The sequence below is a fragment of the Neovison vison genome, chromosome 12 (assembly GCF_020171115.1).
Source record: "Neovison vison isolate M4711 chromosome 12, ASM_NN_V1, whole genome shotgun sequence".
Classification (NCBI taxonomy): Eukaryota; Metazoa; Chordata; class Mammalia; order Carnivora; family Mustelidae; genus Neogale; species Neogale vison.
In genome coordinates this window covers 119,861,654-119,888,777 of record NC_058102.1, presented here as the reverse complement: position 1 = coordinate 119,888,777, position 27,124 = coordinate 119,861,654, and the positions used below count along the sequence as shown (strand labels likewise).

At 44.4% G+C, this 27,124-nt stretch overlaps 1 protein-coding gene across 1 annotated transcript in view; it reads right to left on the bottom strand.

The window, feature by feature from the left end:
- Window positions 1–27,124, bottom strand: part of CAMK1D (calcium/calmodulin dependent protein kinase ID) — a 429,737-nt gene that overhangs the window by 260,529 nt on the left and 142,084 nt on the right. The window contains exon 2 of the mRNA XM_044229189.1: window positions 14,384–14,515. Within this exon, the coding sequence (XP_044085124.1) occupies window positions 14,384–14,515 (132 nt within the window). The remainder of the gene's footprint in view (window positions 1–14,383; window positions 14,516–27,124) is intronic.

Here is a 27,124-nt window from a genome sequence, read left to right as displayed (position 1 = left end):
TAGTCAGTATCAAACATACCTGGGGGCTCTTAAAGATGAGGAAGATGTTGGGGCAAGATAGCAGAAAGACAGGACACCCTATTTCAACCGGTCCCCTAAAGTGAGCTAAATATCTACCAGAACCCTCTGAACACCCAGGAAATCAGCCTGAGATGTAGGATTATACACTTCTGGATCCCTACAGGGGCAGAAGACATCAGTGGAGAGGTAAAGCAGAATGGGAACGCTCGGACTGATATCGGAGGATAAAAAGGAGGAGGGAGCCACCAGACGTGACCCACTGGAAAGTAACACCTTAATACGAAAGTGCCCTGTGACTGGGGACCAGCACTAACTTGGAGACTGGTTCAAAGCACTCAGAAAGAGCAAAAGATCTTAAGGTGGCAACTGGTGGAATTGGGCAGTCATGGGCACAGGCCTAAGCCCATGGTCCCAGGACAGCCACTGCTGGCGACAACCCGTGCCAGAGAGTGTGCACTGGGGCCTCCAATTCTGAGCCTGTGGCTCTCCACTGCTTGCACCACTGTTTGGCTGGGTGCACTCCTGCCCGTGCCTGAGAGAACCCGGCGTGGTCTCAGTTTGGGATGCCTTGAGGCAGCCTTCTGTGACCTGCGTGGCTGCAGGGTGTCAGCACACCCTGCGTGGGCATGGACTCCAGACAGCAGTCCCAGCAACAGCAGTCACCCAGCTTTAGGCTCGCCTGGGCCTATATCACTTATGGTTTTAGTGGCACAGGAATGCAGAGACAAGCGGGGGCCTCAGGCAACCACTGAGATAGTGGCAGGGGTGCACACTGCCTGAAGTAATCTGTGTTGTTCAGCAGAGTTGGCAGAGGCGAAGACTGTGTGTTCTGGACCACCCAGAGGGGAGCAGACTGGGGCTTCTCTCTGGGTGTGTACGGTTTGCTTTCCACTAAACATCAGAAAAGCTGCAAAAAGCCTGAAAAACCGGTTTCCACAGAGCCAAGCCCCTTGATGGGGGTGCAGGGCAACTCAGCCCAAATAGGACTGACTGAAAAACAACGTGGCAGACTCCGCCCCCAGAAGACAAGCCAAAAGAACAAGGGGACAACCACCACAAGGTCCCCATAAAACTGTAAAACCCCAATATCAGGGGAAAACAATATATTAAGCTCCTGGTATTGCCCCAAAACCTGTCTATTTCAAAAATACAAACTTTCTTTCTTTTCTTTTTTTTTTTAAATTTGTTCTCACGATTCTTGTTCTTTTCATTTTTTTAACCTACTCACCATTACAACTAGAGGTTTAATACAAAATATGCCATAATAATTTGAATTTTAATTTGTTTCATACACGCATCTGTTTCTTTTTCTTTTCTTTTTTTTTAATGCATATAGATATAAGCTTCAAGGTAATCTTTTTTTCCTATTCAATACTACCCCTATATATAAACAAGTTTAATTTCCCTGTATCACTGGAAATTGAGTGTTTTAACAAAGATAACAAGATGCACCCAGGAAGAACCGAAATAACCTTCCTCGCCCACATCGAGGGTTTATAACCATCTTCTCATCTTAGTCTCCTATTAGTGTTTCCATGTATTTGTTTTTGTTTTTGTACTATATAAATCTTATTATTGGTGTTCATTTTGGCTGGCTGGGTTTTTCTTCTTTTTCTTTTTTTTTCCTTGTCTTTTACTTTTGTCAGTCTTTTTGTTCATTTTTGTTTATGTACCTTATAAATCTTACTTTGGGAGTTCATTTTGACTGAGTTTTCTCTCTCTCTCTCTCTCTCTCTCTCTCTCACTTTTTTCTTTTTCTTTCTTTTTGGTGGTGACTTCCGATTGCTCCAAAACTTTCCCGGGTATCGTGGTTGATATATTCAGCTATACATCCCCTCAACCATTTCTCACCAAAATGACTAGGAGGAGGAACACCCAACAGAAGAAAAATTCAGAGACTGTGCCCTCTGCCACAGAAATATTGGATATGGACATAAACAGTATGTCGGAAAGGGAATTTAGGGTAACAATTATCCAGGCAATGGCGAGGTTGGAGAAGACCATTAGTGGTAACTTAGACACTCTAAGGGTGGAAGTGAGGGCTGATCTGGCAGAATAAAAAATGCTATCAGTGAGATCCAATCTAATCTAAATACTGTAACAGCTAAGGTAACTGAGGCAGAAGATCAAATTAGTGATCTAGAAGACAAACTGATAGAAAAGAAGGATCAGGAGGAGGCCTGGAGCAAACAGCTTAGAAGCCATGAAAACAGAATTAGGGAAATAAATGACACCATGAAACATTCCAACTTCAGAATTATTGGGATACCTGAGTGGGGGGAAGAAAGAGAGAAGATAAGAGGATACACTTGAACAAATTCTGGATGAAATTTCCCCAGTCTGGGGAATGCAACAAATGTTCATGTCCTAGAGGAGAAAGGACACCCCCCAAGATTAACGAATCTAGAAAGACCTCCAAACACTTAATTGAGAAATTCATAAATCATAATTTTAGACAAGGGTTTCTAAGGGCAGCTAGGGGGAAGAGATTCCTTAGATACAGAGGAAGGTCCATCGGAATAATGTCAGACCTGTTGACAGAAACCTGGCAAGCTAGAAAGGGCTGGCAAGACATATTCAGGGCACTAAATGAGAAGAACATGCAGCCAATAATACTTTATCCTGCAAGGCTGGCATTAAAAATGGATGGAGAGATAAAGAACTTCCAAAACCAGCAAGGTTTAAAAGAGTATGTGACCACCAAGCCAGCACTACAAGAAATATTAAGGGGGGTTCTATAAAAGAAGAAAGAACCCAAGAGTGACATAAACAGAAATTTACAGAGACAATCTATAGAAACAAGGACTTCACAGGCAACATGATGTCAATAAAAATTTATCTTTTAATAATCACTCTCAATGTGAATGGCCTAAATGTTCCCATAAAAGAGCACAGGGTTGCAGACTGCATAAAACGATAAGACCTGTCCATATGTTGTCTACAAGAGACTCATTTTGAACCTAAAGATACAACCAGACTCAAAATGAAGGGAGGGAGAACCATCTTTCTTGCCAACAAGTGTCAAAAGAAAGCTGGGGTAGCAATTCTCATATCCAATAAATTAGATTTTAAGCTAAAGACTGTAGTCAGAGATACAAAAGAACACTACAACATTTTTTTTTTAAGATTTTATTTATTGATTTGACAGAGAGACACAGCGAGAGAAGGAACACAAGCAGGGAAGTGGGAGAAGGAGAAGCAGGCTTCCCACCAAGCAGAGAGCTCGATTCAGGGCTTGATCCCAGGACCCTGGGATCATGACCTGAGCTAAAGGCAGATGCTTAATGACTGAGCCACCCAGGCGCCCCACACTACAACATTCTTAAATGGTCTAGCCACCAAGAAGATCTAACAATTGTAAATATTTATGCCTCCAACATGGGAGCAGCCAACTACATAAGCCAACTGTTAATCAAAATAGTCATACTGATAAGATGCACCCAGGAAGAACTGAACCTACATTAATTGTAGAAGAACTTAACATGCCACTCTCAGCAATAGGTAGATAATCTAAGCAGAAAATCAATAAAGAAACAAGAGCTTCAAATGACACACTGGACCAGGTGGACCTCATAGATAATATACAGAACATTCCACCTTAAAACAAGAGGATACTCATTCTTCTCAAGTGCACATGGAACTTCCTCCAGAATAGACCACATACTGGGTGACAAATCAGGGTTCAACCCATACCAAAAGACTGAGATTATTCCCTCCATATTCTCAGACCACAGTGCTTTGAAACTGGAACTCAACAACAAGAAAAAGTTTGGAAGGAATACAAACAATGGGAAGCTAAAGACCTTCCAGCTCAAGCATGTTTGGATCAACCAGGAAATCAAAGAAGAACTTAAACAATTCATGAAAACCAATGAGAACGAAGACACATTAGTCCAAAACCTATGGGATACAGGAAAGGTGGTCCTAAGGGGGATGGATATACATAGCTATCCAAGTCTCACTCAAAAAAATTGAAAAATCCCAAATACACCAACTCTCTTTACACCTGGAACTGGAAAATTAACAACAAATTAACCCCACCCCATGCACAAGAAGAGAAATAATTAAGATTAGAGCAGAGATCAAAGAATTAGAAACTAGAGATACAGTCGAACACATCAACGAAACTAGAAGCTGGTTCTTTGGAAGAATTAATAAGATCAATAAACCACTGGCCAAACTAATCCAAAAGAAAAGACAGAATACCCACATTAATAAAATTATGAATAAAAAGGGAGAGATCATGACTAACACCAAGGAAATAGAAATAATTATCAGAAATTATTATCAACAGTTATATACCAATAAGGTAAGCAACCTAGAAGAAATGTATGCATTCCTAGAAACCCATAAACTTCCAATACTGAAACAGGAAGAAATTGACAACCTGAATAGACCAATACCTAGTAACGAGATTGAAGCAATGATCAAAAACCTCCCAAAAAAACAAGAGCCCAGGACCTGATGGACTCCCTGGGGAATTCTACCAAACATTCAAAGAAGAAATAATAGCTATTCTCCTGAAGCTGTTTGAAAAAACTGAAGCAGAGGGGCACCTGGGCAGCTCAGTGGGTTAAATCTCTGCCTTCGGCTCAGGTCATGGTCTTGGGGTCCTGGGATCAAGCCCTGCATCGGCTCTCTGCTCAGCGGGGAGCCTGCTTCCTCCTCTCTCTCTACTTGCCTCTCTTCCTACTTGTGATCTCTCTGTCTGTGAAATAAATAAAATATATTTTTAAAATTAATTAATTTTTTAAAAATTGACACAAAAGGAAAACTTCCAGACTCTTTTTATGAAGCCAGCATTACCCTGATCCCCAAACCAGGCAAAGACCCCATCAAAAAAAAGAATTTCAGACTAATATCCCTGATGAATATGGATGCCAAGATTCTCAACAAGATCCTAGCTAATAGGATCAAACAATACATTAAAAATATTATCCAACAGGACGCCTGGGTGGCTCAGTTGGTTGGACGACTGCCTTCGGCTCAGGTCATGATCCTGGAGTCCTGGGATCGAGTCCCGCATCGGGCTCCCAGCTCCACGGGGAGTCTGCTTCTCCCTCTGACCTTCTCCCCGCTCATGCTCTCTCTCGCTGTGTCTCTCTCAAATAAATAAATAAAATTTAAAAAAAATATTATCTAACATGACCAGGTGGGATTTATCCCTAGGATACAAAGGTGGTTCAACATTCATAAGTCAACCAATGTGATAGAACAAATCACAACCTTGAGATCATGACCCGACCTAAAATCAAGAGTTGGTCACTTAACTGACTGAGCCACCCAGGTGCCCTGAGAATATCTACTCAGAATCTCAAAGTATAGGTATAAATTGCTCTAGAATTCAGTGGACTAGACTGAGACAAAAGCTGGATTCTGATTTTAGAGTTCCCAGTCTCTCAATTGAATTAACCCACATCTATTTCAACAAATCTATAGATATCCATCATCTACTGAAATCTATGGTATTTCTTTCTTACTACAAGTGCTAGGATTCCTACCAGTTGTTTCTAGTTGTTTCGTCCAAAGTTCCAATGGTGGTTTCCTAACAGAAGGGAGTGCTGGGTACCCTAAAACACTGAAGGAAGCCCCACAAGTGAGAGGGTCCCTGCTACCTTCATCATTTGCACAAACCACACACTCTGACCCTCAGGTTCTTCTTCTATGAAATCGATACACCAGTTCCCACCCTCATGTCTCCCACAGAGATATTCCGAGCTCCTACCATAGTAGCATGAGAGTAGTAATGCCTACCATTGTATCCTCCCTAACATCTGAACATGTCAAAGTTTCAAAAAGCTTCTCACATGTCTTATTATTTTACTTAGGTACTTAGCAGATTTTTAACAGGGGTGTAATTACTAAATTCAGCAAAAAGAATTTTCTGCTCTTCAGTAGAAAGACATAAAAATGCCAAAATGTATTTAAGATGTGTATATATGTGCATATGTACATGTGTGGATCTGTGTATGTCCATGTCCATACACACACGTTTATATGCACAAAGACATGTACACATGCATGCACTGAGCACACTAATTCTGCAGCCTCAGCAAGAATGAAGACTACACATCTAACATAGCACAGCATTTGTTCAGCAATATCCTTGCATGTGTTTGGATTCCCCAGTGAGACCTACCACATGTTTGAATACTATAGTCAACACTATGTGAAAAAAATTTCTAAAAGAAAGTATAAATGGCTAAAAATTGGATATTGAATATCATTTATCAAATGCCATGAAACTACTATTTCAGAAATGATTTCTTTACTTACATACATCCTAAAAACTCCAGACCAGTCACCTAAGACTCTGGCCTCAACTTTACGCTGACTTCAAGAAGTCAGTCAGCCATACAACTTTAAAACAGTGACTGTTTAAACCACTCCAGTGATAACCTTGAACTTCAAGTATGTAAAATAAAATTTATTCACAGGGCTCCTGGGTGGCTCAGAGGGTTAAGCCTCTGCCTTCAGCTCAGGTCATGATCTCAGGGTCCTGGGATCGAGCCCAGCATCAGGCTCTCTGCTCAGCGGGGAGCCTGCTTCCACCTCTCTCTCTGCCTGCCTCTCTGCCTACTTGTGATCTCTGTCTGTGTGTTAAATAAATAAAAATCTTTTTAAAAAATTTATTCACCAAATGATGCCTAGCTTAAACTACAGGATCAATCATAAATAAAACTTCACTAAAACCATTTCTCTGCCCATATAAATAATGCCAAAACCATGCAGAGAGGACCAATTTTACAAAACGTAGTTTAACAGAAGAGTAACCACAAGCTGTCGGTGTATGTTTATTTCTTTTTCTGCATTGGCCATTATCCTCTAGCTCAGCACTCCTGTACTTACTTGTTCCTGCTGTGTGATCCTCCAATAAAAGCTCTTCTGACTTTCTAGGAATATTAGGTTACAAAATACATATACATTTCTGTTGGAATCATTTAAGTGAAATCCGTAGAAGTCATTAGCTCAGTAAGTTCACAGGAGAAGGGGGAAAACATTTGCCACAATATATTATTAGAGGGATTTAAACAGCCAACCAGCCCACACGAGGTTGACTCCCCAAGCACCAGACTAGGTAGCAGGGAGCTAAAGCATGGAAATAAGCCTGCAGGTAACTGACACGGCCTTGAAAAGTGTGATAAAACACATTGTTTCTTCAACTACTCAAAATATCTGCAGAGTCATATATATAGTATAAAAGGTGGTAAGAACAGCCAGACTGGATTTAAGTCTGCTCTGTTGCCATAGGAAACTCACCTTCTCCTCAAACCTGCCTATTCTAGAATGCCCGTGTTGGCTGAGACTCTTGCCATCCTCTGCGTCACAAAGCCAGAGAGGGCTGTAAATCAGGACAGATGCCTTCCTTCCCCTGGTCCCTCTTCCCTTCTTCAGTACCCAAGCTCAGTGCTTCTAACCTTCTTCTGTCCCTTGAATCCCCCACCCAACCCTGGCCTCCATCCTTACCCTCATGCCTTCCTTCAGTCCAGGGCTGAATTCAGGAAGCAGGCCTCACGAGCAGTGGCAGAAAGGACAGAGGGTAAACACTGGGGCCGTAAAGTCTCAGAGGGAAGGGACAATCAAAAGGGACATCTTCAGGAAGGGGATCTCAGTCTCAGGCATGGCCCACTGATGTAGGCAGGAGCGGCAAGGAGAGGCCGAGGCCTGAATCGCCTGTTCAGGAATCACCTTTTCCTTTTGGGGGGATCTCTACGATGTGGGGCATGGGAGCAGGAAGGTCCACATGAGACAGCAAGATCACAATGCAGGGAGCTTGTTCACAAAAGAGTTTGGATTCCATCATGCAGATGACCATGTGGAATTAACGTGGGACATGCACTGATGCTCTCATTTCACAGAGTTGTGGGAGCCAGCGCTGAGGAAAGGGAGGCCGGCCAGTCCATGAAAACCACACTGAAGGCAGTGTTTGGGAAGCAGAAGCCATAGGCAGGGAGAGGACCCAGAGGTTCATGGATACCGGACAGGAAAACCAACATGCCGGCTCAGGCTAGTTTGCACATCGCTGCTTTCTAGTAAGGGATATCATATTTTCCCTCTGTTCTTGGAGTTCTGTAAGCCATGCCCAAGATATTGATAATAAAATAACATATCTCAATAATAATGTAATTATAATAATAAAAATTTGATCTCCAATCAAATTTTTTAGAATGTTCCTAGATTATCTCCCATGGACAAAGTACCAGGTGAAGGTCACTAGGAAGCATGAAATGCAGCTTCTCGGGCTCTACAGTTGGGTTGGCAATAGACCATTTTGATATCTTAACCACACATACAATGGTAAGCTGAAATACAACAAATGCCAAATGATGGTCTGACCAAAGCTGAGTGGACTGCCTGCCTGGCAAGGAAAGTCTCCTCATTCAGGAGTCAGACCCACAGGGCTCCCAGAAACAGAGAAGCCTTAATGTAGAGCAAAAGAGGGGGCAACAGAGCAAATTAGGCAAGACTGAGGTCAAGTCTCTACTAGGGCCATAGGGAAGAGAGTCAGCTCTTCTTTGGAATTCAATGCTTTCAAAGAGCCTGGTTTGAACAGGGGCCGCGTGGGTTAGGTCCACCTGCCAGCAGGCCTGGGATCATTCAGCAGATGCCCCTGCACATGCCTGCTCCAAGCTTGGCAACACGGTGGTTTCAATCACACAACAACAGCACCCACCACATCACGTACTGTGCCTCCTCAACCTCTGTTTTAATGGAATGACATGTTGTTTCTACATTAAGGACCTTGCACTAAGGGTTTTCTGGGGTAGGCAAGTGTTCTGGAATCATAAAAGATATACCTCCTTCTCTGTGGGTTTTCACATGCCCTTTGCCATGACTCTTCATACTTTCTGCCTGTGTCCTTAATTCCGGAATGACTTTTCCAAAGGAAAGGTCTCCCTCTGTTAGAATATGCTCTTCGAAATAGATCACATAGATCCTTCAAAAGCTATCTTGGTGCCTGAGAAACTCTGAATATCTGCTTTACCAGCTTCGCCATTTTCAGCCACTGGAAAAGTGGTTTTGTTCTCTCTGAATCAATGAATTTCTATTGAAGCGTATGTTTCTGTAATACAACAATAAACTGGCATTTGGCAGTGATTTCAACACGTGAACGGGGCCAGCCTGCCATGAGAAAAAAGCTCCAGGAACAGAAGCAAGCCAGATTTCCATGAGCTCCTCTATGGGGAAACCTTCCTCTGAAGGCTATTACTTAATACAAAACCAGCTGTCCTCGCCTTCGGGTGCTCAAGTTGCCTCCCCCCTCCCCCACCCCGTTAGTCTGCCCGGAGAGAGATGTGTCTGGTCTAAGAAAACCAGAGAACCAGGCTACCGCAAGGAGCTCCAAGACCTCTGGAGTTCTGCTGGTGCCTAGCTAAGTGTTGATTCACTCTCTCTTCAGAAGGCCCAGCTTCACCACACTTCCTGCAACCCATCCTGACCTTGGCCATAGGGAATCCTGGGCGTTGGCATCTGCCCCCTTCAGCGGCTTTGATCCCCTTGAGACTGTGTACCCCCGTCGCTGAGTCGTGCTGCCTTGACCAACCCCGACACCAGCTTCTTCAGTCCAGGAATGGCTCTTCCTCCCCACTTTCTTCTGCCCCCTTCAAAGAGCCAGCAGCCCCTCTTGAGCCCAGCCAGCGGCTTGTGCCTGCTCCCCACGAACGGGATGGTGGGCTCAAGTCAATTTCCCTTGCTTCCGATGAAATCCAGCTCTTTGAGTTCCCTCCTCTACGAGAAACCTCTCACTTAAAGGAAGCACAGTCTGGCGTGTTTGTGTGTGGACACATCTTTCCACGCTGCTGGGCACAGAAGAGCACTTTCACCCCCTGGGTGGTGCGACTAGGGAGCAAGGGACCTAAGCAGCTCTTCTTCTTTTTTTTCTTTTTCTTTTTTTTTAATTTAATTTTATTTTTTCAGTGCTCCAAGATTCTCTTCTCAACACAGTCAACTGAGTGTCCAAATCGCTAGGTGGGGAGCAAGGGCAGCGCTCCCCCTAACCTCCAATGTAGCTGGTCTCGGATGGAGCCTGAGCATCTGATGGTCTGAAAAGCATTCCAGGTGATTTTAATGTGGGTGAAGAGCCACTGAGTTAGGGAGAAAATGACAAAGATGTTCAACTGAGACTCCCCAGTGTACCCAGATGGAGAACATCCAATTTAAAAGCCAGTCCTACCCAGATCCCTGCCCCCCTCCCGCCCACCCCCACCCCCCACAGCAAGATAATCTCTGCAGCCTACAAAGTATGCCCTGGAAAAGCATGTTGAGCTCCAGGGCCATGTTTCATTCAGACGGTGCCCCTGCAACCCAGCTGAGCCTCAGTCCCCTCCCCCCGCATTAGGAAAAGGGATCCTCTAGATACATTTGTTTTCCATCTCCCTCTCTCTTCATCTCTCATTTAAATGCAGCCTGGTTATATTTGTGCCTTTCTCCTTTTCCACAAAATGTCTTGTGTGTTGCCCTGAAATGAGATTTGGGTAGTGCCTGCCCTCTAAGTAAATAATAGCACAAAAACTAGAAGCTCTATAATGCAATGAGGGGATGATATCACATATGATATTCCATAAGGCACACAAGTCTCCATTCGTGGGACGAAAACCAGCCTTGCTGCTAGAGAAACTGACATGGATTCAGAGCTAACCAGGCCCCCGGAGGCCAAAGTCAGGCCAGCAGCTCTCTGCTCCGTAGCGACTGTCCACCATGATGCTTGTCACTTGTTATTCCCTCTGAGCCTGGCTTCATATCCACTTATCAAGTAGAAAATTCATTTTAGAACTATTTTCAGAGCAAGTATGAAGACATGCTTAAGGATAAATTAGCTGCATTACTTCTATTCAATGAAAGACATAAAGCTCTCACCCTGCAGTGAACTCGGCACATCGTAGGACAAGCCATGCTCAGATGGGCCTGCTTCGATGAAAAATGGCCCAGAGATACACAATGGCTGGGGTACATGGCAGAATTTGGAATAAAGCAGGTCTCTTTGCAATCTCATCTAAACGATTTAGCTATGGAAAGTGTGATCACAAGGTTTTCTGTTCTGTTGGTTCCAGAAAGTTTTAGTATCCAGCAAGCCCAGATCATAGCCACGTTCCAGACCGAGCTAGTCAAGTGGCCACGCCAAGACCTTCAAACTCAGTGTGTCTAAATCAGAACTCATCACCTGCCCTCCAGTGCTCACACTCCTGATCTCAGTTATCCAATCAGAAACCTGAGGGTTCTCCTGGAATCCTATCTCTTCTCAACCCTCTCCCTACTTCTTCTAGATCCCTAAGTCCTGGGCATTCCGTTTTGTACACACCCTCATCTCTGTCTCTCCCAACCTAGCTCACAGCTCCTATTTCAAAGCATTGCTTCCCAGGCTCCTCCAACAGCCTCCAAACCACTCCCCTGCACTAAGTCTCACCCCCACAGATCCATCCATACTTCTATCACAATAATCTTGATGAAATAATCCTGATCGTGCTCTTCCACGAAAATCCTTCAGTGGCTCCCCCCACTGTCTACAGCATGATGTTCAAAGTCCAAAGTGGGGTATGCGATCACCCTCAGTACAACTTCTCCAACCTCAGGTCTCTGTCCCTCACCTTGAACAGTCTGCCATAGTCAAATGAGCCACTTCCCAGCACACCAGCCTGCCTCCCATCCCCTGACCTTTGCTGCGGCGGCCCCCTCCTGTTTGAGAAACCCCTTTTCTGCCCTGAGCAAAATACAACCTTGGCTCACACCCCTCCCTGAAGGAAGAACTGGGCAGCCTGCGACTTGAGCTCCTGGCCAGACCTTCTCTCACTGCATCCACATGATCACACTTACTTATAACACAGCTGGAAGCTCCCAGAAGGCCAGAATGACATCTTATCTTTCCAACCTCGGTGCCTAGCAGTGCCAGTGCCACCTGACTCATAGGAATTTATGAAATATTGGTTAAATGTTTGAATGCTGTGACGATGCCACTCTAACCTTTCCAAAACTGTTTTTCTTTACCATTTGAATGCTTTGCTTTGGGCTGCCTTTTTTTTTTTTTTTTTAAGATTTTATTTATTTATTTGACAGAGAGACATAGTGAGAGAGGGAACACAAGCAGGGGCAGTGGGAGAGGGAGAAGCAGGCTTCCTGCTGAACAGGGAGCCCAATGTAGGGCTTGATCCAGGACCCTGGGATCATAACCTGAGCCGAAGGCAGACACTTAATGACTAAACCACCCAGGAGCCCCTGCTTTTGGCTGCTTAAGATGTGTAACTGCCTCGTTTTCCCACTTATAAATCATTGAGAGAGAACCCAAATATTCAATCAATCAATCAGCATGGGAGATTTATCACCTTCTTATCCCTTGAGAAATCATTTCTTTGTTCTTTATTCCCGAAAGAAGGGTGATACTTCAAGGCACTTCAACAGCTGATAGTGAGAAGTGACCAAAATGAGTTACTCCAAACTCCAGCCCTCCCTGCTGTTCAATGCCCTCTCCCGAGGAAGTGATTACTGACGTAGGCGCAGGCTGAGACACTAATTAGAGCAGAATGACCACAGCAAAAACCAAAGCTGGCCTCTGAAGTCTCTGTCTGCCCCGCCCCCGCCCATGTAGACACAGAAAAACTCTGAGGATAAAACCTGACATCCCTGGCTTTGTGGCTTCGAAGCCTATGAGGGAGTCACCTAAAAATAAAGGTGCCATTCTCGGTTCGTCGTGGGCAGCCCCTGTGCCCACGGTCAACACTCTGGAAGGTTCTGGGCCCACTCAGAATCCCATCTGAAATGTCAAATATCTGCAGTGTGGCTGCAAGACCCAGCAAACACCCTCTTCCCTCAGTGCTGAGTTCATATTGGAAAATGAGCAATTTAAATAGATGTTTCATTAACATGATGTCTTCCTGCTTGATGTTAATGTACTTAAGAGTAATTGGTTGTCACAAATTCTCTTCCATAGGATCATTTCATGCAATCCTCCCCAGGACAATCTGAAACTCTTTGGGTCCCAGATAGACAATCCAGAGAACCTAGAAACCAACCAAACAACCAAACAAATAAGCAAAAATCCTTCCGCCAAAAAGCTGTTGAGACCCATTTGTTCTGGAACGCGTATCACATACAACAGCAGAACAGGACAGACCATCCTGACCACGTTGGTGGCCCTGGGTTTGTACCAAGGGCAAGACAGCATCATTCAGCAGGCACGAGGGGTCCCCAAGAGACAAGTGGGAGAGGTGGATTATGTGAGTAGGTAACATTTTGTTTTGAGCCCCTAGAAGGCTTGTTCCCACTCTGCTTTGCTTATCTGTGCACAGATTCTTGCTCTGTGCTGACTCCAAACCCCAAACATTTCAAGGATATTTCTAACATCCTTTATTAATAGAAGCTCTTAAAAATTTCATAGCATAATGCTCAGACACACTCCCCAAACATGCAAAAGCTGGTACCCTATAAGGGCTTGTTCCCCCAACCGTATGAGACACAGGGGAATGGCTTGATCATGGTGACACAGGGAACAGACTGGACGGCACCCCATTAAGACATCACTTTGGGGGGAGGGGATCCAGCCACATCAGAATGGCTGTGTGTGTCACCATGCTGGAGGTGGGATTTTGATTCAGTTCTAGGCACACACAAAATTAAAACCCAACGAAGAGGTGAAGCTCTTGAACAGTGCTCTCTGTGGAACTTGCTGGACGCCAGGAGCCATGTGTGTGGCAGGAAGCAGAAGACCCATTAAAGAGTGTGCAAAGGACTCTGGTGATGTTGGCACTCCAGGCTCTGCTCCTTAGGAGCCACAGAGCACTGGACAAGTGACTTTATTCTGAGCTTCACCTCCTGCTTGTAAAATCAAGTCTCGACAAGAAGACAACAGAAACAGTATGAGCAGCGGGGATGGCGTTAGCTACCCTCTACTGAGCACTCATGACTCACAACGTAGCAGGTGCTGTGGAAAGTGCCCTAGAAACGCTGCTTGGGCGCCACCTCCCTTCCTCCTGAGGAGCTCGGTGAGGGAGAGATTCTTAACTTCTGTTCATGGGGCAGGCTCGGAGTTCAGTGACCAGCCCCAGGTCCCTGAGTGAGCGTGAGTTCAAAACCAAGTCTACCTGACTGGTACGTTCTTTGGAAATCGTAACTCCAATGGCTGCCACAAAAGGGGTAAGAGGAGATAGATACCAATAGATAGATAGATAGATAGATAGATAGAGATACACACAATGTGCTCTGAACGCACCACAGGACTGTCAGTCATCAATAACCGCGGCCACCCCCTCCAGCATTCCGATCATTCACATCCAGGTGCCCAGCCCCTGGCGCCCTCTCCTTCCCCTCGATGGGGACCCAAAGAATCCAAAAGTGGTAGTGGGGGAAGGAGGCTGTCTCCTGGGGCACTTACTTTCTCAGAACAGCGATCTCGTTCTCTATGCTGCTTTCCTTGCCCTTCAGCGCCTTCTTGGGGATGCACTTCACCGCAAAGAGTCTGCCACTGGCCTTCTCTTCAGCTAAGACCACTTCAGAAAATGCCCCGCTGTGAACAAAGAAGGAGAAAAAGAAGAAGACTTAGATTCAGGAGTTGGGGATCCCCGGGGTCTCCTCCGATCCCGTTCCCAAGGTTTAAGGAATAGTAACAACAATTGCCAGCATGACTGCTACTTTTTGGCCAGCATCACTCCATACTGGACTTCTCTAAGCAAACCAGTGCACACACGCAAAGCGCCCTCGTGCAAGGGGACACGGGGATGTCTGCCTGGGTCGGAGTAGCTCCCAGCCCCTGCAGAACAACATGGTGGCAGTCACCTCAGAGCAAACTTGGATGCTCCCAGATTGGTTCCTGCAGAGAAAATTCATGTCCATCTCCAGGGCCAGTACCCCCACCCCCAAGTAAGCAAGAAAGTAATGCTCAAATTTCTAGATAGCTCACAGTGGTGAGCTATTCCAAGAAAATTTCAGAGCCTGTCACAAACATCAATTAATTCTCGCCGACAGGTAAAGATGTAACTGAAGTATGAGTTGGTGTATCACATGGTAACGACATGGGATCAATTAATTGGTTGGGACCCGAAAGTTCTCACTAAGTTGTTTTCTGAAACAAAGGCATACAGGATGCCCTGAGTGGGGGAGACTTTTCTGCCGGAAACTGTAAAGAGAATTCTGCAAAGGCATAATAACACACTGGAAATACAACCTGGACATTTGGGGTCAGAGGGTTCATTTCTCTGCAGAAGACCCCTGTGGTCAGCGAGCCTCAGAGCCCACTGTGTCCCCAACCTGTCACCTCCTCCACTTGCCAGTAGGCAGGGCCTGGGTCCCACACTTAGCCTGGGGGGCAGAACTTCCCTGAGGCCTAAAACAGAAGTAGGCTTTGCCCACTCCAGGCCCCAGTAACTTGGGCTCTGTACACACGGAGCAAGGAAAAACCGTGGTCCACTAAGTCACTTCCTGTCTCTAGACTTCAAGGAGCAACTCACACATGGCTTCTACACAGTTATAATTAGAGACAAACCGTCATGTATCAAAAGAAACCACTAGAAGGACCAAGGTCATCCCAATCCCCGAGGCTCAGGGTCTCTGTTCTTCAGCCAACATCAAAGAGATGCTCAGGCAAGGAAAATGTATTTTTCTCTTCCTCTCCTTACCCATCTGACAAGGGTATGCCTCCACCACAGACCAAAGAAAATACAAACATGTATGTATTTTAAAATCCCTTCCAGTGAGAGGAATTCACTTTACTTAGTGCAATTAACTGTGAGTCTTCAGCCAGCGTTCCTTCTGGAACATAAACTTGAGAGAAGAAACTCAGCTACCTTCATGTCTCTATCTAATTATATAAACCTGAGGGGCAGAAGATTGGCTTTCCACTAAAGAACCAAATGGAGAATAAGAGAACAAAGATCTGCCCAAATCCAAAACCACTAGTTAAGTAGGATTCTCCCTCATGGTACCATGTGCCTCACAGAGACAGAAACCTTCTAGAACCAACCAGAACGAAACATAAATATGAAAAACCCACAACAGATTTCTCAGAGGGATGAGTGGAATCAGACATTCACTGCCAACAGACTTCACCAAAGGAAACCAACTCTTCCCCTCCCGGAAAACAAAGTGGGAAGTGAGGTTTCTGTATATGAACTGACCCCTGGACCCAGGAGAGGAGAAGGAGGGGACTAGGGTCTCCATGGGAGCCAGTGCTGGTGGGCTGCTGCCGCTCCTGGGTTAAGGGCTCTCTGTCTTTGTCACTGACTTCAGGAGGGATGGACGTATCTGCAACCCTGGGTGAGGGCAGGACAGTGGGACTTCAATACGTAAGGGGCTTTGCGTGCTAAGCAGCTGGGGCTTAACCGTAAGTTACCTATGAAAGGACACAAGACAAGCCCCCAATAGCGAAGGATGCCCGCCATGACTCCAGGAGTCTCCATCAACAATTCCCCAGTAGAGTCACAAAGCCAAGGCTACAGTCCCATTCTCTCAGGATGAAATTCAGTCTGTGATCCCAGGTCTGGGCATGCTACCAGAAGAACTGAGAGCAGGGCCTCAAACAGATATTCGTGTACCCATGTTCATAGCCACATTATTCACAACAGCCAAAAGGTGGGAATGACCCACTATATGCATCAACGGATGAATGGATAAACAAAATGTGGTCTATCCATACAACGGACTATGATTACTCAGCCATATAAGAGATGGAATTCTGGCACCTGCCACAACGTGGATGAACCCTGAAAATGTTAGACCAAAGGGAAGAGGCCAGAATTGAAAAAACAAGTACCATACGATTCCGCTTACACAAGTACCCAGAGCTGTCAAATGCACACCTAGAAGGAGGAATGGTGGTTGCCAGGTTTGGGGAAGCAGAGAATGGGAAGTCGGGGTTTAATGGGGACAGGGTTTCCATTTGGGAAGAGAAACAACATCTGGAGGTGGATGGTGGGGATGGTTACACAACGGTGTGAATTGACTTAATGCCACTAAACTACATGCTTACAAATGGTCAAAGGGAAAAAAAAAAAAAAACAAATGGTCAAAGGGATATATTTTATATTATGTATGTTTTATATAGGAAAAAAACTAAAAATCTGCCTGGTTCCACTCAATGGCATTACCTTGGGATGGACACGCTGAAAAAATTCCATAAACCTTTTCTCTCACTACCTTCCTAAAGGAGAAAGAAATGAGTAACCACAGAGGCCGTGTAGCACTTGGCTTTCAGAAACCGCTTTGGCACTCATCAACTAATCCAATTCTTGCCACAATCCCAAAAAGTGTACAGGGTGAGACTGTTGCCTCCATTTTGCAGATAGAGAAGCCGGGGTTCAGTCGCATAGGTCGTAAGGTTCAGAAAAGGAAATTTAGGTTTCCTAAACCCCGCATGGTCCTTTTCCATGCACTATCCTGGGCTGATACACGCTGCTTTCAGGGAGCCTGGCTCTCAAGCAAGGCGGGGGAGGGGAGGGGGCGGCAGCAAGTTGGGCGGGGTGCGGAGGGGGTGGTGGTGACAGCCTGGAGGGTCACCCTCCTTTGGGTGAGCTGCCAACCCTCCCACCATGCAAATCCACCTCCTTGCCTCTTCATTTAGCCAAACAATGTGCATTTACCTTCTTCAAGCTTTCCAAAGACAAAGCTCTCTGGCCTTCTCAGGCGATATAAGATTAGCATAAATTGTTATTGTTCCTGCAATAAATAGAAATCACTTGAAGACACTTCCCCGTTGCAGGGCAGCTAATTAAAAACATCAGAAGCAGAAACACATGAATGAAGAGTTTGGGCACTTTCAATGTAATTACACAATAAAGTGATGTGTGTGTCTGGTCTGGGGTGGGGCGAGGCGGGGCGGGGAAGGGGGAGGGGGGAGGCAAGCTAGGAGGTTGCGGGTAACAGGAAGGAGGATGGCAAGAGCAATGATCTGAGAGTCAGTAAAGATTTCAGACAATCCAATGAAATAAATTCCTAGGAACACAAGCGGGGACAGAGAGTTACAATTTTAAAACTACAGAGGTCAAAGGAGGCTACCCTGTATCAGCTGCACATCTAAAACGGAACGGTAGAGACTTCCAGCCAGACTGAGCGCACCTGCTTCTTGAAAGGGCAGTTTGCTTCTGCCTGCACCCGGGGCCCCTTCTCTCTGCACTTGGACTCCCCCACTCCCAACCGCCACCACTTGCCTGGAACCAGGTGGTCTGGGCCCCCGGGGAGGGTTAGGGCTCGATCCAATGGCTGCTTCTTTGCTGCTCATCTGACGGGTTTCTTGTGTGGCCTCCTTTCTAAAACCCACTTGCATCTTCTTGGATCTACAGCACAGTTCTCGCTTTCTACCTCCTGTCCATTGTGTCTCCACCTCCACCTGCTCCCTGCCCCTCATCCAACCTCAGTGCTCCCCCAGGCTGCATCCTCAGCTCTCCCTTCATAGGACTCCACACTTGCCGCATGAAAAATCAGTTGTTTCCAGTTTCCACCCCGTCTCCTGATGGCCCCCTTATCTTCATCTAAATTTTCATCTCATCCATGGGCAATCTCATCCTTACAGCTGCTTGCAAGGGCCTCCTGGCTCAACCTCCTAGCCACTGAAGAGCATCATAAACAAAGCAAAAAACAGCATCTGTATCCCCAAATTTCCTCCTCTGCTCTTTCTCCTTTCTACCAATTCAGTAACCCAGCCTAGACACTTGTCTACTTCACTCCTCCTCATCTCACCTCCATCACCAAGTGTGCGCAAGTCTCAGTAAGACGCTCAGATTCCGGTCTGTTCCATCCCTCCACCAATGCACTGGCTCAAATTCTGGTTTTTCACTCTGGACTGTTTCCAGGACTCCATCCTGGCCCTCTGCCCCCAGCAAGCCTGCCTCCCACTTGCTTCCTTCTATCTGATCCTGGCATTACTTTTCTACAGCAAAGATCTAGTTATGTTGTTGCCCTACCTAAGACCCCGAGGTTTCAGGTCTACGAGATAAAGCTGAAAGTCCTTCGCAAGAGATCTATGGCTCTCAAAGCTCTCCTCGACCCGACCCCAGCTGTGCGGACTCATCCACTCTACAGCCAACTTCCCCAACACAAACACACCTCCGCCACCGACCACATCAGTCAGCTGGCTGTTTTCCCAAACACGCCCACACCCGTTCATACCCCTGGCCTTGCTTCAAGTCCTGCCCACCTTTCCACTTCAGTCAACGCCATTCCTTTCTCTTTCTGCTTGGCAAAATTCCATTTATATTTTAAAGGCCTCCCACAGGTATATTTCCCTCTCTTTGGAGGCTTTCTCAACTGCCTTCCCACCTCATGTGCTTGGCTTATACTGATACCTGCCATTGTGGTTCTTTAAGTGCTTGCCTAGGTGACAGCAGGCATCCTAAATCGCTCTCTTTCTGTGTCTCCATACCTAACAATCCTGGCACCCGAGGCAATGCTGATGATCACCATCACTGGAGGCTCTCTTTCTCCATCTAGCTTTCTACATCTCCCCAGTGCCGTAGACCCACAAAATAAATGACCTCCCAGTCCATGTTGAAGAAAATGATATGGTCCCTTTCCTCCTTCACGAAGTGTTCCTCCACATATCTATGCTAGTGTAGGCAGAAGGAACCTCAAAGGTTTCTCTTAAAGCATAAAAATTCTTTGAGTCTTCCTGGATATATTTTAAACCACACATTTGTGTGCCTGGACACTTAAGTAACATTCTCCAGCTGAAGAATCCTGAGATCATGGTTTGTCCTGACTGGTAAAAGTATTAAGTTTGTGACATTGGGATATGACATTTCTCCCCGTAAACCTTCATCCTGGTTAAATAAGTCAAATTTGGTAAGAAAGAGGAGAGGGCGGGTTTTTAGATGGTTTAAGGACTTTGGAAAAACATGTTCATGGGAGAAATAAAAATACCAGCATTTTAAAGATTGCATTTCTTTGAGTTGTAACAACATATTTATTTGATTTTTAAAGAACACTAACATTCCATTAAAAAAAAAAAAAACCACACCAATTTTCCATCTAAATTAAATCTCTGTGACAAATTACTGAAAGGTCAAACAAAAAGTTATTCCCGAAATGCTACATATTTTCAGCTCCTGGAGATAAGCTGTACAAATTACCAAAGTTGAATCCTTCCCCTTTCTCTTCCACATTTCAAAGCAAAGCAAATCTCATCACCTGGAGGCAGCTTACTCTGATTGTAAGCCAGGCACTCAGGAGGAAATAAACAATGTTTTGCTAGCTGAATTTCTAAGATTCGGGGAAATGTCACATTTTCTATATTGGCTAAAGAATTCTAAACAAGGGCTTCCTCTTTAACATTATAATTGATGGCTCTGAAAAAGGCCGTTTCTTCTTGCTTTATCTAGTCAGCTGTGAGAAGGCAATCCCAGCGTTTTAATGGTGGGTCTTCCATGCCCTCGACTATACTTGCTAGAAAGTGCCCCCAATCCACCCCAGGCCACCGAGGGGAGAGGGGACATATCCAGTTCTGCCTGAGGGAAATGATTCCAACTCCAACTGACCAATGGAAGGGCAATGAAATTAAGGGGGCAGGGCTCTGGGAATTCCTTACATTCCTGAGTTTACTGAAAATACAATGTTTAATGGTTTTGTGAACTACAAATAGCAATTTACCTGCCTACTGTTAAAAAAAAAAAAAAATTCCTAGAGCCATTCAGGGCGCCTTACCTCCAAATCTGCTTCTACTGACGCCCTTCTCCCGAGGTTCACGTCCCACAATCAACCAAGGCCTAGAAGCAGAAGATTCTCCTTCTGATGATACATAGCCTCACGTTTTGTCACAATGCCTACATCATTCACCTACTTCATCGTATCCTGTAGGCATTTTATCATCTCACTCCAACACAAGGATGAGTACAGCACAAGAAGATATTTTGAGAGAGACTATACTCTTACAACGTTCATTACAGTATATTGTTATAATTGGTCTATTTTACCGTTACCGTTGACTAATCCCTGACTGTGCCTAATTTATAAATTAAACTTTATCACAGGCATGCATGTATAGGGAAAAACAAGATATGGAGCAGTCAGTATTATCTGTGATTTCAGGCATCCACTGGGGGGCCCCCATGGATAAGGGGGACAAGAAGTCAGCAGTAAGCCACGCCCAGAGCTATGCTTACTAACCACCTACTCACTACCAATTATTACCATAAAAATCAAAACTAAGGATCTATGAATTCTGCTTTCCCAGTTTCTAATGATCTTTAACCTGAAGTTGTTAAGAACAAATATGAGAGTATTTAAAAAGGGTAATGCATGTGCTGGCTGCTTTAAATGCATATAATTTCAAAATAAATTCTTTTCTCAGACAATAGTAATTTAATCACAAGATGGACAAACACACTTAGCCTCCAACAACCTAGAGTGACTTGCACATTTTAGATGCTCCACCAGTGTCTATCCAGTTGAACCGGTGACACCTGAAAGAGATGGATGCCTCTGGTTTTGAGCAAGAATCAGGAATTCTAGAGCTGTCTCTTTGATTCACGATAGTCCATGAAACCAATCGCTCGGCAAAATTATATCCATCCCAAATTAGACCAAGAAATAATCAGATGGTGCTGAAATGATCTGCCCTATTAGCTCAGAGTCAGCTATTACTGGATCATTGCCTTCTTGTTCTCTTTAGTCATTCCACATACAAATCAGATTGATTGTGTTATTAACTGTGTGAACACCATCATCTCTGGCCTATGACCATTACTGTGCTGGGCGACTGGGCAGAAAGACGTTACCCCCAGGCCTCGGGCCATAAATTAAAACGTTCTTTTCCACTAAGCATACTCTTTTCCCCAGTGTCAGGCCGGGACAATATTAAGGGCTGAAGGGACAAAAAAATGGGGGAAAAAACACTGTACAGTGAAAAATGAAGTTGGCGAAACTTGGCTCTAGAGCATCTAAGAAATAGGTGCCTTTCAGATCTATTGTTCCAGACCAGAATCAAGTCTTAAAATAAGGAAACCTGTCTGCTAACTCTAACAATAATCTTACTGACCCCAGAGGATCCGAAGAGATAAAAACAGTAGCGGAGTCAGACAGTATAAGCAACTCTCCAGGCAGAAATTAGACCATTTCAGAAGTGGCATTGCTCTTTCTGGTCTGAGTATACAAAAAGTATAGTACTCTTTAGTCTACTATCTCCACTAACTCACATGCCACTAATAACATTTTGTAGTGCTAATGCAGCCCACTGACCTTAAGAAAGCCATGCCCCGGCAGAAAAACAATGTGAAAAAAGAAAAAAAGGGGGGGGGCAGCAAAAGAAAAAGTTTTGCCTTCACATACTTCAAGAATAAATATGCACACATGAAAATTGGTATCCCATTTAGACAGAACGTTTATTCATTAAAGTGTGTCTTCTAAAAGCTCCACTTGGCAATTACACTGAAAGCCATATGTTAGTTTATGTTAATGCCTGAGCTAAAAGTATCAAAATTCCATTTCTTAAAAAAATAATCCATAAGTCAGGCCCTTATTAATTTGGACCCATGCCTCACCAACCAGCTCAAATTAGAGACCTATCTTTAACGTTAGTAAGTTATGCAGACAAATAGGGAGCCTTCTGAAAATAGCTCTTCTTTGTCACTCCAAAATCCCATTTTCCTCTTCAACTTGGTAAATCCCACAATGACTAGCAAGTTTTCCTAATAGCTTCAAGAACCATGACGAAACGTTCTTAAATATTCATACCATTAGCCTGATTTTTGCCCGGATCAATTCTCATTCTGAATACATCCCTGTGTCTGAAACCACCGGAACAGTTGGGGTTATGACAATGCCTGTCACAGGAGAAGGCGTCAAAATGCCAGCACAGTCACTGTGTGTGACATCTCTGGTTTCTTGAGGTTTTCCTGTGGCACAAAATCTTTACTGTTAATTGCTTCACTGATCCAAATGCAGAAGACAAATAAATTCCAAGTGAATGCACACTGCCATATTTGAAGGCCCCAGCTTTGTTGCACGGCACCCCTTTTCCCCCTTCAATTCTCCAAAGGGGCCTCATACTTTATCTCTGCCCTTTCCCAGTCACGTGTGAAAGGCTGACATGGAGCGTGACTATGTCAGTCATTTTCCCCTTAGCTCAACAACAGGGAGCATTCGTGGAAGCCTGGTTCTGGGAAGCGGGGACAGGACAAAAGACTCAGTTCTTCTGGGATTACAAAGTCTCCTAGAGCCACCGCTAAAAAGCTACCAACACTGAAAGGCACATAAAGTGTCCATGGGAGCCACAGATCTGTTGTTGCAAGGGTATATTTCACTTGGATGATACGGGTTAAAGGGGTTCGGGACAGAGCCTCCCCAACCCCGCCCAAAATGTGCCACTCTGGCACACGGATTATTTTGAGCTGAAGGCCCTTGACACCCTGCAGGCTCAAGAAAAACTTCTGTCCCTTCCTTAACCACATGGAAGAATCTAAATTGAGGGTCTTTCCCGGAGTGAAGATTAGTAACCGAGGTAAATTTGAGCTGAGTGACCCGTGTATATGGCAGGGCAAACAGCTACTTACCAAACCTCTGCTCCTCTTATCACCCTGGGAAATGCATCCTTTTCCTCTGAGGTCCCAGGCCCCTACCCTTCTCCTTAGTTCAGAATGACTTACACATTTCATTTTGCCTGCCTTTGGAATTCCCATGTCTATGTGGCTTCTCTGTATGCACACCTATTACATTTGATTTTTGCAGGGATAAAAAATTTATTCTCTCTTATTACTCTGTCTCATGTTCATCTGATTCTTAGTCCAGCTAGAAGGGCCTTTAAGGGGACAGGAATTCTTGTTCCTCAACAAGGTAGGGACTTGGATGAAACTGGAACTCCCAGCATATGTGCCATCTTTCTTTGTCACCTGTGCAGACCTGTCAGGTGGTACATCTGCTTGTGGTCTACACAGATCTCCCGTTTGACAAAGATTCTCCCTACAGAAGTGGCTCTTCAGAGTGGCCCTCTCTCTCACTCCCATCCGTTATAGTAAAGAGATCAGAACTAAGCCTGTGACCACTACAACGATCCAATGTCCTCCTAATGCCAAATACCTATTCCTCTACAGGGGACGGAGGACATCATCATCAAATGGTGGGCAACACCTTAGTAACAGCAAAGCTGGGGTGGCTATTTTCAGATAATCCCAGCTGGCCCACTCTCACATGGCCATTCCTACTCCTTGGGACCCCCTGGAAAGCTCTGATTTTTAAGCACTCTTTTATTTTTATTTTAATTCTGGTTAAGGGCAGGTGGATCAATAGGTAACTTGATGGAAAAGTCTTCAAGTTCTATGCCAGCCAAACTCACATAGCAATATCCTTTTTAATTAGTTCTTCAAGATCCTGCATTAAAAAGAGTCCTTATTGGCTTAATAATTACTACATTGGGGCACCTGGGTGGCTCCGTTGGTTAAGATCTGACTCTTGATCTTAGTTTAGGTCTTGATGTCATGTCATGAGTTCAAGCCCCACACTGAACTCCAAAAACTAATAATAATAACAATTACTACATTAAAAGGACATTTGGCTATATCTACATTAAAAAAAAAAATAGGTGGCCTATCAATAATCTGTTAAAAAGAAAAAAAATCAAAAGATTGAGGGGGCCCCTGGCTGGCTCAGTTGGGTGGAATGTGCAACTCTTGGTCCCAGGGGCGTGACAGTTCCAGCCTCACACTGCGTGCAGAGATTACTTAAAAATAAATCAGGGGTGCATGGGTGGCTCAGTCATTAAGCGTCTGCTTCAGCTCAGGTCATAATCCCACTGTTCTGGGATAGAACCCTGCATCCGGCTTCCCACTCTGCAGGAAACCTGCTTCTGCCTCTCCAACTGCCCCCCCCACCCCGCTTGTGCTCCCTCTCTCACTGTGTGTGTGTCTCTCTCTGTCAAATAAACAAATACATTTTTTAAAAATAAATAACTAAATAAATAAAATCTTGGGGTGCCTGGGTGGCTCAGTGGGTTAAGCCTCGGCTCAGGTCATGATCTCAGGGTCCTGGGATTCAAGGCCCCCATCAGGTTCTCTGCTCAGCAGGGAGCCTTCTTCCCCCTCCTTCTCTGCCTCTCTGCCTACTTGTGATCTCTGTCTTTCAAATAAATAAATAAAATCTTTAAAATAAATAAATAAGTAAATAAATAAAATCTTAAAAATGATTCAAAAGTTTGAAATAGCAAATCGTTGGAAATACTCAAAATATCTATAACAGGGGACTAGCTAAGTAAATTACAATCTAAAAATACAATGAAGTATTATGCAGCCATTTAAAGTAATTAAATAGATTTATGTGTGTGGATGTAGAATCATCCCTGAGATATATTGCTAAGGGAAAAAAATGAAGGAGTAGAGCAAAGTGCCCATTATGTTCTCATTTGCACCCACACTGCTCATACACACACACACAATCTCTGGAAAGAGACAAGAAGCAAATTACACCGTTGCCTCTAGGAAGAGGCCTAAGAATGAGGAGAATTCCTTTTTATCCACTTTACTATGTACATGCACTATTTTTCCATTAAAACTTATTTAACGAAAAAAAAACTTATTTAATGAAGTAGAGAAAATTTTAGAAAAGGACAATGAGAGTTATCAATAAATCATCTATGCAAAATGACTATCCAACTAATTAAATCCTCTTCCTCGATCCAACTAGCTATACCCTACTGAGGAGATGTCTTCATTACATGGTGAAGTTTACCCTTTGGGATATCTGGATATCTAAATAGGGCTGGTATTCGCTGGTATTCGCTGGTATGAGTCAGCCTTGTAGACGTGGTTCACAATTAGCCTGAACACTTTCACCAATAAAAGTGTTTTTAGAAAAGGGGGGAGGGTGGTCAAGGAACTTTTCTTCATAGAGATCATTCCTATATAACATCAGGGAACTCATTCGTGGGGAAGGGGGAACTTGACACAGGCCCTGAAGGATGAGTATGTTTCAATAGGCAAAAACATCAGGGAAGAAGGAAGTCAAAAAAGGTGTGTTGCCAAAAGAAGAACATAATCCAGAGCCAGTGCCCTCAATAGGGCAGATCATAAATACATCAGAGGATTGTGGGAGGCGAGCAATTTGTGTGTGTGTGTGTGTTTGTATGCAAAGCATATCACTAAGAACAAACTGTATGTGTGCATGTGTAAAACATAAAATATATCACTGATGTTCACAGCACTTGGACGGAATAATGGCCCCCTTAAGATATCCATGTCTTAATCCCTGGGATCTATGAATGTTGGCTTACATAGCAAAAGGGACTCTGCAGCTATGATTAGATTAAGGGTCTTAAAATGGGGCTATGATACTGGATAACCCAGGTGGCCCAATGTAATCACAAGGGTCCTTATAAGAGGGAGGCAGAAAGATCAGAATCAGAGGAGATAGGATGCCGGAAGCAGTGGTCGGAGTGATGCTATTGCAGAAGGAAGATGTGAGTTAAGGAATGCTGACAATTTCTAGCTTAAAAAGACTAAGAACAGGTTCCCCCTAGACCCCCAAGAAGGTACATAGTCCTGCCAACATGTTTATTTTAGCCTGTAAGACACATTTCTGGACTTCTGCCTTGAACTGTAAGATAAATTTGTGTAATCTTAGTCCACCAACTCTATGACAATTTGTTATAACAGCAATAGGAAACTAATACAAATTCATATCTGTATTATCAGTATTTATCCTTATTTTACAGATGAGGAAACTGACCTCATCAATGTTCAAGAACTTGCCCAAATCTCAAAGCCAGTGCCTAGAGATACCAGGACTCAAACTCAGGTGTGAGGGGTCAGTGGAATGCTGCCCCTGAAAAAGTAGCTTGAGACACATCAGGGACAATGATCAGATGGGAGAGTGTCACCTAGCACAGCAGGCAGTGACAAGGCATGAGGTCTGGAACAAATGAAGGCATGAACAGAGCTGGTATGCTATTCTCAATGTGATCAAACCTGTCATAGGCCACTGCATTCTTCTACATTATTTGAACAGAAACAGTTAAGTGTCCTCTCTGACAAAGTGATATGTCTTTGCTGTGTACGAAATTCATTTTCGGCAAACACTGTCTCTACTTCTGCTACTGAGTAATATAAAACATGCTTTCTAGACTTTTAACTTGAAAATTCTCTTTCTTTTTACTTTAGTGATTACTCCGTAATTGGCTGAATCTCTCTACACTAACCAATGAATT